Source organism: Prionailurus viverrinus, chromosome A1 (genome assembly GCF_022837055.1).
Source record: "Prionailurus viverrinus isolate Anna chromosome A1, UM_Priviv_1.0, whole genome shotgun sequence".
NCBI classification, from domain to species: domain Eukaryota; kingdom Metazoa; phylum Chordata; class Mammalia; order Carnivora; family Felidae; genus Prionailurus; species Prionailurus viverrinus.
The window spans coordinates 27507805-27520208 of record NC_062561.1 but is presented as its reverse complement, the minus strand read 5'-3'; the positions used below and the strand labels follow the sequence as shown (position 1 = coordinate 27520208).

At 43.7% G+C, this 12404-nt stretch overlaps 1 protein-coding gene across 5 annotated transcripts in view; it reads right to left on the bottom strand.

Moving 5' to 3' along the window:
• The window catches only part of ENOX1 (ecto-NOX disulfide-thiol exchanger 1), a 552986-nt gene that overhangs the window by 14725 nt on the left and 525857 nt on the right, over window positions 1-12404 (bottom strand). For all 5 annotated transcript variants that reach the window (XM_047876641.1, XM_047876659.1, XM_047876649.1 and 2 more), the window contains one exon: window positions 9459-9561. In XM_047876641.1, the coding sequence (XP_047732597.1) occupies window positions 9459-9561 (103 nt within the window). The remainder of the gene's footprint in view (window positions 1-9458; window positions 9562-12404) is intronic.

Genomic DNA, 12404 nt, shown 5'->3' with positions numbered 1-12404 from the left:
GTACAATAAGTGTATATTGAATGAATTTATCCTCTAGAACTAAGACTAGCCAGTATACTTGTTTAAAATTTCTACTGTTCTATTATAGGTAAATGGGGATAAATAAGAACATTAATAAATGGGGATAAATAAGAACATTAAAAATGGCTACAGTACTAACTGGTGATGGGGCAGTCTTTCAAAGATAGGTAACTTTGAGACATTATTCACTCCTGATTCCTTCCCTATTATGGATTCAGAAGGACAGAGCAACCTGAATGTTTTGGTCATGGAAACTTTTTATTTATTTTCTAACTTTAATTTTTAATTTTTTTAATTTATTATTATTTTTTAATTTACATCCAAGTTAGTTAGCATGTAGTGCAACAATGATTTCAGGAGTAGATTCCTTAATGCCCTTTACCCATTTAGCCCATCCTCCCTCCCACAACCCCTCTAGTAACCCACTGTTCGTTTTCCATATTTAAGTCTCTTATGTTTTGTCTCTCTCCCTGTCTTTATTTTTTGCTTCCCTTCCCTTATGTTCATCTGTTTTGTATCTTAAAGTCCTTATATGAGTGAAGTCATGATATCTGTCTTCCTCTGACTGATTAATTTCGCTTAGCATCATACCCTCCAGTTCCATCCACGTATCTGCAAATGGCAAGATTTCATTCTTTTTTTTTTTAATTTTTTTTCAACGTTTATTTATTTTTGGGACAGAGAGAGACAGAGCATGAATGGGGGAGGGTCAGAGAGAGAGGGAGACACAGAATCGGAAACAGGCTCCAGGCTCTGAGCCATCAGCCCAGAGCCTGACGCGGGGCTCGAACTCACAGACCGCGAGATCGTGACCTGGCTGAAGTCGGACGCTTAACCGACTGCGCCACCCAGGCACCCCAAGATTTCATTCTTTTTGATTGCCGAGTAATACTCCATTGTATATACATACCACATCTTCTTTATCCATTCATCCATTGATGCACAGTTGGACTCTTTCCATACTTTGGCTGTTGTTGATAGTGCTGCTATAAACATGGGGGTGCATGTGCCCCTGTGAACCAGCACACCTGTACCCCTTTGATAAATAGTAGTGCAATTGCTGGGTCGTAGGGTAGTTCTATTTTAATTTTTTGAGGAATCTCCATACCGTGGAAACTTTTTATTTAAATTCTTTGGCTTGGGGTGCCTGGGTGGCTCAGTGGGTTAAGCATCCGACTTTGGCTCAGGTCATGATTTTACGGTTAGTGGGTTTGAGCCCCGTGTCGGGCTCTGTGCTGATAGCTCGGAGCTGGGAGCCTGCTTCAGATTCTGTGTATCTCTCTCTGCTCCTCTCCTGCTTGTGCATGCTCTCTCTCACAAAAATAAACATAAAAAAAGTTAAAAAAAATTCTTTTGCTCATAAAATTAAGGGGAAAATGCTTATATGATTTCTATATATCTTTCTAAAATCAGTGTAGAAATCCTGACCCACTCATGAATAGCTGTCCTTAGGAGGATATTCAAAATGATCACTGTAGTAGCTGATATTAATAAGCCATTAGCTTTTCTTTATAAAAGTAGGCGGTTGCCACTAGATTCATTTGGGGCCAAAGCAGGTAGTTAAATAAAAGCTTCCCAAGCTTTTCGCATGGATGGCAACTAAGCTCTTCAGTATTGCTAGAGATACAGCAGAAATGGGAAACATTAGTCATATCCTCCTGTTCCTTACTCCCACCCTTACCGCTGCCCATCACAGTATCATCACAGGCGCATTAGTCATGCTGAGAAAATGTAGTTTCTAGGCCCTGATTTTGGATTGGATTCATTGGGCGGGGTGAGGTGGGGCTTCCTGAATAATCAACTAAAGCCTCTTTGTCGTTCCTTTAAAAGAACTGGAATATTTCCTGAGAATGGAAAAACAGATAGATACAACTCATAATGTAATGAAAAATGCTACCAACCCAGAAAATGGAGACTGTTTTGTGGTCCTCTGGGAGGCATCTAAAGGCTTGGTAGAAAGAAACACTAACAACAGAGGGTGGAGAACTTAGCCATTACTGAACTGGTGGATCTCCAAAGGGATAGACGCAACTGTTGGTCTTGGCTGTTTCCATGGAGAAGCAGAAGTCTCCATATTTAAAGATGGGTTTCCCAACCAGGAAAATACAACTGTAAGTAGCTAATTTAAGAAAATAAAAAAGGAGTGGAGGAGGCTGTCAGAACTCAAACTTTCTGCACGTCCCAGGGCCTTAAAAATGACTCTAGAAGGACATACAAACCAGCTCTGTACAACCGGTGGCAAGCCCCTCATGAGGAAGGCCATTTAAACAGGCACATGAAAGCATTTTGAGCTTTCTCCATGAAAATCATCGAGTTTTTTCCCCATTTTTAGACCTCACTAAGACTAAGGAAGCAGCATTTAAATTAGCCAAATAGTGCTAGATTCTTACTGCTTCGTTCATTCATTCTTAAATATTTCCTTACCGGCAATTAGGTGCCAGGGACACTGCACTGCACAAGACAGACAAGCTTCCTGCTCTTGGGGAATTTATATTCTAGGTAAGTAACACAGGATAAACACAAAGATTAAAAATAAAGGGAATATTTTCAGATAGTGGTAAACATAGTGAAGAAAACACAACAGGTTCAAGCTTGGTGGAGTGTTACTCTATCCCGGGAAGTCGAGCGAAGGTAAAGTCTCCTGGGTCAGATGAGAAGGAGCCAGCCACAGACAGCCTGGGGAAAGATTTTTCCAGAATGTGCAAAAGACCTGAGGTGGAAATGAGCTGGCAGCTGGCAGGAACAAACTTGGCCTGAGAGTGGTACAGCAGGCATCTAGAGGGAGGTGGGGAGCCAGATCATGGAAGGCCTTGAATGAGTGTGATGTGTTTGGCTTAAATTCTAAATAGAGCAGGAAACCAACAGAAGAGTTCTAAGTAGGGGCATGATAAGATCTGAATTGCATTTTTAAAACTTCCTTCAAGCTTCTGTCTGGTGAATAGATGAAAAGGGAATTGAGAGGCCATTTAGAAGTGTCTGCACAAGACCCGAAGTGGTAAGTAGTGATTTGGACCAAAGAGCAGTGAAGGAGAGCTGAAGGGCAACATGTGAGTGGCATAGTCTTGGGAGGAGGAGTCCTCGATTTGGCTTGAGCTGGGTGGTACCATTTTCTCAGACGGGAGTACTAGGGGAGGAGCATATGAGGGCAGAGGAAAGGGTGGAGTCCAGAGTTCTGTTTTGGCCTCACTAGATTTGAGATGTCCACTAGCATCTATGTGGAGATCCCAAATGCTTTCTGGAGATGGTATACATGTGTGAATCAGTGGCAACAAACAGGGATTTGAAACCCAAGCACTTCTTGACTGAACTCTGAAGAAGCCCCAAATTTAGAGGTTAAGCTGAGGAAAACTCACCAAAGGAATCTGGGAGGGAGTGATCAGTAAGAAAAAATGGCGTCATGATAGCTAAGAGAAGGAACTTCTACTCATAAGATGTGGCTAGTCAGCTGTCTAAAGTGCAGATGACAAATGGACGGAGTTGAGAAATTGGCAACATGAAGTTCTCTCGTCACGCTGACAAAACCACTTCAGGGTGAGGGTGCAAGTTATACCCGAGTGGGCCGGAGGGGAGGGGAAGAAAGGAAATGGGGGCTGTTAGTATAGATGGGACTTTGGAAAAGTCATGCTTAGATAGGGAGCAGGGACATGGGCTGTTGGAGTAAAGACAAGTCTCCCTTCTTTATTTGTTCTAAAGGTATGAGGTAGAAGAGTTCAAGTTAATATGCGGATGTTATCAGCATCTGCTCACAAATACGATCACTGCCTAAAGGGCAGTGCCCCTTTCGTAATCGTCCTCATAGATTACAGACTATTGAGTTGAGAAAGACCATCTAATCAGACCTCCTAACTTGATACCATATGAAGAATTAGACCCACAGTGGATGACTTGCCCGGTGAATCATGCCTCCGTCCACAAATACTCAGGATGCTCCTTCCCAGTGCATTCTCCTTGAGGTGAATGAGAAATGGCATCCTACCAGAACATACTCCCCTTCCTCAGGCTGCTTGGAGTTTCACTCCAAACTGTGTCAGCTTGGAAAGTTCTGGCTGAGATTAGCTTTCCCTACATGCACACTAGCTGACAGTCTCCTGGGAAACTTCAGAAAACCCTGAGACCTATCAGCTTACTGGGGGAGGGGGCATCCCAGGGATTTCTAGGAATGTAAGCTCTGCCGAGGAACAGCTATCTCTCCAGAGACACTTATATCATGCCGGAAACCGGCAGAGGCCTGACCGTAAGCCAGCCGGAAATATCCTTGCTTCATTTTGCAGCCCATAAGGCTTCAGGGACACCGGACTGGAGAGGCAGCAGGGAGGATGCCCTGTGAAATCTGGGTTTCCCACTAAGCCACGAGCCTGTGGTTATCCTGAGCAGCTGCAGCGTGATAAAGCATTGTGGGAATCGGGGAGATTCAACTGTGAGCAAGTGGTAGGAGAGTGACCCCACACTGTGATTTGGTCCGAAGCTTCTCCGTGCCTCGGAAGGCTGAAAAGCTTTAATTTTCCAAAGAGCAGTTTGTTCCACTTTTCTGGTGAGTACCGTACCTGATCTTGTACGGTTAGTTTATTTAATGTAAAGAAAAAGAAATGAAATGTCTGTCTGTTGGTCTTATTTTAACTAAACTCCTGAGACTGTACCAGTTGTTCCTTGTGTCTGAAATGGCCTCGACAACTCCCTCATTTGACCACAGTCTACGCATCCCTTTAGGACTCGTTCGACTGTCCTTTCTTCCGATAAGGCCTAAGTAGCCCTTTCTCTGTGCTTCTGATTTTAGCCCAAACCATATTTCATTGCCATTCACTGCTTGCTTTCTCACTAGTCTATGAACTGAGGGAAGAGATCATCTTATCGCCACCATCAGCGAACACAGGTTTGGGCAGATGGCAGGCTGGTAGTTCTCCACACGTGGTCCCCCAAGTGCCTGTTTCAGCATCACCTCGGATGTTAGTTTTCTAATGAACAGAATCCTTGCGTGTGGGTCCAGAGGCTGTGCCTTTTAAACAGGCTGCCGAGATGATTCTTTTCCACAAGGAAGGCTGGTAATTTTTATAGTAGGCTCTTGACAAATGTTTGTTGATTTATTGGTATGGACATTTGTGTCTCGGAAACAAGATTTAGGTCAATGACTCATTCTTTATGGTCAGCAGCTTTCAGAGAAGCACGCACTTCCCAGATTACTTTTCTCAGGTGTGGCCTAAATATAGCCTCAATTCCAGTCACTGAAAACACCATCACCATTTAACCTTCTTTAAGTGGGTTTCTCTCCCATCCATTCATCTGCTTCCTAATACTCATGTATTCAGGGGAGCATTCCAATTCTGATATAGACAGGCTGTGTGCAGATGTGTGAAATGGTGACAGCGATAGAAATGGGGCGGTGGGGGTGGGGTGATGGAAAGCAGCATCCTGGCCATCTGTACGTCCTGATTTGTAGCGGAGTCAGGATGATCTGTAAAGACGTGTGCCTTACCATTAAGAATTTGGGGACGGTTCTCAGGAGTCGGGGGGGAGTTGTGCAGAACAGATACTTTATGAACACAGCTGTTGAGAAGGTTCTGACCATACCTGGATCAGTGATGACTAGCATTGGCAGGGTGTCAATCAGGGCTCTTAGGACTGGACATTTACTGTGTTCGAATTACTTAAAAAGAAAGAGAAGATCGAGTGATACAGACCCAGAGGTGTACTGTTAGCATCTCCTCAAGAGCTCTTTGCCTATCTATAAAAATTTTCTTGACCCATTATTCATTAACAGTAGCCAGTGGTTTCCAAAGCGGTGGTCCTAAAACAAAAGTATTGTCTCATTCTGTTCCATGCAAGTTGAGCGCATGCCAAACCCAGTGTGTAGGCCATATGTGAAGTGAACTAGGAGTTCTGGCATAGATACTAGACTACGTCAGGCTGACCTAATGTTCAGTTACCATAGAGCCATGAGCTGTAAACTAGTACCCTGCTTTACCCCCCCCCCCCCCCCACACCCACCATACAAATGTAATTCTTTTAGGTCCAATGATATGTTAACCTGTCTTTACGAGCATTGATTATAAGATAAATAATCCAGAAGTCACAAGAATAAGGTGCTTTCCAAGGGCCCATCTGTTTTAGCAGAGTTGGAACACAGCTCTCGATCCCCATTACTTGTCAAGCAGAAAGTTGAGCAGAATGATGGAACTCTCAAGGGACAGGCACGACGCCAAGTAATATCATCAGTGAAATCCCACTGACCTTCTGTTATGTATCCGTACCTTCCATGTCTTAAAGACTCCAATTATGAACAGGCCATGAGAATGTGTGGAAGGGATGCGTACTTTTGCCCAGATAGATGAGCGTCACAAGTAATCACAGACGGTCGGGATTGCTTGTTGTTTAGGAAGTTCTAGCCTCAGTTTTATGTTCTCTGTACATGGAATCTATTTGACAAGTGTATTTCTCACTCCCCCCCCTTTCCCTTCCAGGAAATCAAGATTTGTGCCACTGTGCATTTTTATATAATATCTGTGTGTCCCAAGAGGGTGTTATCTGAATATATTTGCATATAGCATATACTACAGGTACCCAGATGTGATGAGGCTTTTGCTAATAAGTATTTCCAAATCAAGGGAGATTTTTTGCTGTGCTCCTGGGCCTTCTAGGCTAGATCAGAACAGGCCCACTGTACCCTCTATGTGGGTCTAATTATTCCAAGGGAAGATTCCAACGATACTGCAAAGAATATTCCTAACCTTTCCAGATATATCAGAAGTCTGGAGGACTCTGGGAGTCATTCTACCTATAAGTATTCTTCAGAAAAGAGTAGCTCCAGCACCAGAAACTCTTTCCTCTATCTAGCTTTGTCCAAAGCAGTTTTGGACCCCTATTCTGTCCCTATCACAGCCCGTCTCTAGATTCCAGAAGTTGCAAGAGCGGTATTTGCGACCCCAGCATTTAAGTTTCTACAAAGTATGAATGGCCAAACTCAGCAGAGAGGCATGATTAATGGCAAGAGGCAGCTATGTCCTTCAGCAGGATCCGTTCTGCCAGTCTTGGAGACTCGTTTCTACCTTGGCATTCTTCTGGACAATTACTCTCTCTCTGACTACAAAAGTAAGTATTTGGGGGGAGGGTTTGGGCAGGAAATCACAGCTGTATTAAAACTTTCGTTAAGTAAAATAAAATGTCGAGGAGGAGAGGTAATGGAGAAATGAAGGGGGGGGGGAAACCCCACTTCCTAACCTTATTTTAATCAAAAACTTGGCTTTGGCCTTCTTTCTAACTAAACACTCTCATATATTGATTCAAAATGAGTGTCAGTTGTTAATACACGTAAACCAGTTCAAAAGACCAGAAGTGAGTGGAAGAATCCTAGAAAATTTACAGTGGGTTCTGCCTATTGGTAATTGAAGATTCTGACTTACTAAAGTTTTTCTAATACACTCGAACTTACCAATTAAAACAATTCTTGGAAATTGTTTTAATTATTTGTTTTGAGGGAGGAGCAGAGAGAGAGGGAGGGAGAGAGAATCCCAAGCAGGCTCCACACCATCAGCACGGAGCCTGCCTTGGGGCTCGAACCTATGAACCAGGAGATCATGGTGACCTGAACTGAAACCAAGGATCGGGCACTCTGACTGAGCCACCCAGGCGCCCCAAAACAACTTTTTTTTCCCTAATACTGAAGACATCAGCAGAGTTAAGATGTTCTAAATGTAACCTCTCATCTACTCCTATTAACCTATGGTGTGCAAAGCATATCCTTTTTAAATTTTGAGGTAGCTGATTGAAAAAAAATGTGTATGTGTTTGTGTGTGTAGTAACTATTTAAGAGACATTGTAAATGAACTCTGTTCTGCAAGTAAAACACATGAGGAGAAGCAATCTTTAGTGAAAGCCAGGAAATTAAAAAAAAAAACAAAAACAGGGGCGCCTGGGTGGCGCAGTCGGTTAAGCGTCCGACTTCAGCCAGGTCATGATCTCGTGGTCCGTGAGTTCGAGCCCCGCGTCAGGCTCTGGGCTGATGGCTCAGAGCCTGGAGCCTGTTTCCAATTCTGTGTCTCCCTCTCTCTCTGCCCCTCCCCCGTTCATGCTCTGTCTCTCTCTGTCCCAAAAATAAATAAACATTGAAAAAAAAAATTAAAAAAAAAAACAGAGACTTATTCCCATTTTTTAAAATTTCAAGTGCTCTGGATTATTCTGACTTAAAAGAGGGAACATTTACTGCTGATCACCATGTGCTCTGTTCATGCCCTGAATTCGTGGGGGAGATCACAACTTTGTCACACGGAGCAGAAGAGAAACAGTTGTCGGAGTTTGACACATTTTCCAATAGAAGAAAAATCCAGTTGCCAACTACATATGGGTTCATTTTTGGGTTCCTGGAACTGATAACACATCAGCATGTCTTACAAAACTTGTGCATGGCATGTTATTGCAGCTGTATATCATCAGAGAGAAAAAAAATAATTGGTTTTCCTTAGAGTATCTCGAAGTTGATGTCATATTCAATAACCCTGTAGTTGAAAAATCTATATATGATGGATGAAGTTTGGACTATCTTGAATTTAATTCCTCCTGTGCCAGCTTCTACAGGCCCTGGTGTACCTGTCATTTTGAGGTGAGTGCGTGCATTATCTAGAAAATGCAACCAGGTGTTCCTTTTGCCAGAATATGAACTATAGGAGAACAATTTGTCTCACATGTACAACAGTCTCATTCCTCACCCTTAACTATGCCAAGGAAGAGCCAGTTTAAACTTGGAACCCCGCACCAGGGTCAGTGCCAAGGCGCAGCTTGAATTAGTCCTGTGCATTACAGAGTGAGGGGCACAGATTCTCCTTCTGTGGAATGGGGACTCTGGAGACAGGCCTTAAACAGACCAGCTTCTAAAGTAGGGTCCCAGGCCCGTCACCAACATATCCTCATCAAGAACTCTTCCTTGGGAGAGTAAGTACTATTTTTGGATCTGCTCATGAGGACTCTCAAAAAGAAAACATTCAGAGCTTTGTCTCTGGTCCAGACCAAAAAAAAAAAAAAAAAGCCAACTTAGATGTAGTCTCAAGGCCCCCATATCATCAGCATTACAGGGCTGACCTCAGGATGCAGCCTCTTGAGCCTGGGGGTCTGGCTTGATTTGGAACTTTTGGACACAGCCTGGCCTCCTGTTGGAAGTGATGCGTCCATATTTTGGAATTCAGATTTGTAAAACATGGGATGCAAAATAATCTGTCTTCTTGTACTCGGTTTTATGTTGTACAGCCGACGAACACACGTGGTTACAGAAGAGCAAACCTCCCCACCTTGGTTTATGCATCCCTAATTTGAAATGTAAGTATAATATAATCTTGACAAAGTTAATCTTACCTCTGGCCAGAGGGCAGAGCTGTCTGCATTGTTAACAACTTGGAGGTGAATTCCTTTAATATTATTTAAGACAGCAGACGAGGAAAACATAATGTCCTTACCGATTAGCAAAGCTTCTTTCTCTGATTTTAAGCCTTGGCTTCTTTTTTCCATATTGTTCTCTCGGTCTTGGTTGACCAATGCGACTGTCAACACGTTGATTTCCTATGAAGTTAAACAAAAACCATAGGGGTGTTCATGGAGATTTTGTGCATTTCAGTGAGCCACCTGGTCTTTTCAACTCTATAAAAAAAGGTCATCACTTCCATTTATAACTGAACATCAACTTTTATAAGTAATTGATCTATGTGCTCAACAATAAAAAAGTAGTACTAAAACTTAGGCTCCTAAGCTGCTGCTCCCAGCAAACCAAGTAACTATGCAAAAGTAGCAAATTTGGCATAAATTATCTTAGGTTTCTGTCCATGTTTTGATTAATCTCTGTTAACAAAAACTATTTTATTGTAGCCACTTAAACATGCTTTTATTTCAGATATAAAAAAACTTCCCCCAAAGCATGTACGAACTGATTTATAATACTATGCTAGTAACTTGTATGTGTGTGTGGAGAAATAGGGCCTATTGGGAAGGTGAGATAGGATTGTCATTAGAAGTGTTTAAGTTGAATAAGTCGATGTCCTTATACACAACTGCAAAAGGGAGATAAAGCAAAGGTTGAGAAATTCTTTTCTTCGGAAACTAAAAATGAAGAATTATACCACAAACCAGTAACATGTGGAACACTGAAGTTGAACTATTTTTAGTTCTTTCTATGGTCTTTTCTATTGAGAAACAGAAAAAAAAAAACATTTAACTCCTATTCTCCCAGACCTGATATTAGGATTCAAAATGGAGAATGATTTAATAGAAAATCAAATGCAACGATAAGAGACCTACATATATGGGATAGAATCATTAGGGTAGCTGAGGCTTGGAGGGACATTTCTCACTGAAAGATAGGTCTCAAAGAAGGATGGCCATATTGGGCAGAGAGTTAAGGATACTGTCTCCATTAGATGATGAGAAATCTGCCGGAGGGACAAAGGAGAACTTAGAAGGTCTGGGCAAAAGGTTTGGCAGGTGGTACCGGGACAGGAACTGGTTACAGGGATAGATGCTGATCTAGTCAATTCAACTTGACAAAATTAGCCAGATAAAAGAATAGGGAAATAGTTGGGAGCATGTTGAACCTGTAAAGACCACAAACGCTGTCTGAAGGCATTCAAATAAAAGAAAAAGAAGAAAAAAATAACAAACCTCAGTGTATATCAATCACAAAAGATCTGGGGGCTGAATTTACCCTACGAGCTACTGCTTTGGAAATTGGGGGTAATTAGCAATTGGCAGGAAAAAAAAGGCTCTAAGAAATTGCAGTTTGGTGAACATTTTGGAGGCTCCTCTAAAGGTCCCACTTACCTGCTGAAGATGAGTAAGGTAAAGAATCGAGGGAATCACAGCGGGGTGGTGGATTGATCAGAAGGAAAATGCTGGTTGGCTAGAGGGTGCCTGAGGCCTGAGGCTGACGGCGGGAGGGTGCCCATAAGGACAGGGGTCAGTATGGTCCCAGGCAAGGCTGGAGCCAGCCGTACCACTAGAGATGAAAGATGTCCTTATACTTCCCAAAAGGGATCTTGGGAATCAGCGCTGGTAGAAGCATAGTCCAGAATGTTAAAACAGACTAAACCTAAAGGCTGACGTAGATGAGATCAGAAGAGGAGTTCCAGGAAAGATGTAGGGATACCCTCTGCGAGGAAACAACATGGCTGCGTTTTAAGGGCTAGAAGAGGTTTCGGAGGAAAGAGACGGAAAGACGTTACCGAGGATGATGAGTGCAGCATTTAAGAACAATACAAATCATGAACCTCGGGGATTAGCGGAAACAGTATCTCCAGGAGAGGGTGATCTGTTCACAGCCTGGATGATACCTGGAGGCCAAATGAAATTACTGGGGAGCGTTTAGCAGACAACAGGCCCACGTTAACTGACAAAACTGAGTGGGGTCCTGGAGCCGTCACACAGGTGAGGATCCAGGCTTAGGAAGGGAACTGGACCCCAGGGGCAGGCAGTACATCAGGAGGCAGCAAGGGATGGCAAGGGCAGAACACGCTGAGACCACTCTAGGGTGCTGTTAGGCCTTTGTCCCCTATTCAAAGCTGGAGGGCATGTCGAGCAAGTCCCAACAGATTCTCCAAGCCGCCGATAACCGCCTACCACTGACTGTTGCTCTGATGATGACTTAGGGTCGTGTCTATGAGGATGGAAAGAGGAGTCCTGGGAAATATCTTTGAGACCGAATATGGCAGCATGTGCTCTAACCACAAACGGTGTTCTCCTACATGGTCGCCGCCAGTGACTCTGGAGGGGACACGCCTCTCTGCGAGGCTTCAACAGCAATGCAGGAGGCATGGGTCCAACAGAGACCCGAGGCTTGGCAGTGCTTCAGCCTCCGGGCACCACTGTGGGTTCTGCCCAGGGTACATAGGGCACTGTTCTTTTGACTCCTCCGGCAGGGAGAAGAACTGTTCTGGGAAGAGTACAGGACCGAATGAAACCGATCAGGCAGGCTCCAAGAAGTGCCTGGATGTTGTAATAACTTGGGTGTCAAGAACCCGCTAAAGGGGAACTATCATTTCCATGATAGAGCAAGGGTGTCTAAGCCTACTGAGAGCCTTGGGGCCACAACATCACTGGGGAAGCGGACCAACCCGTGGCCACTCAAAAGCGGTACTAATGACCAAGTGCCCTGGAGCCCAAGCCGGCTTCCGGCATGGGCTTCTGCACAACAAAAGACAGAATGGCAAGAGAGCAAAAGTGATGGGGACAGGGTAAGGAAGGGAACCCCCACTTTTGAAGCGGTGAACGGCATTGGGGAGGGACAGGACTGGGGACCTGGAACTCCTCTGTCCTTGGACACAGGAAAAAAAAGCCATGGTTTAAAAGAGCGCTGAGCTAGCTCAGTCCGTTAGCGTCCGACTCTTGATTTCAGCTTAGGTCATGATCTCACAGTT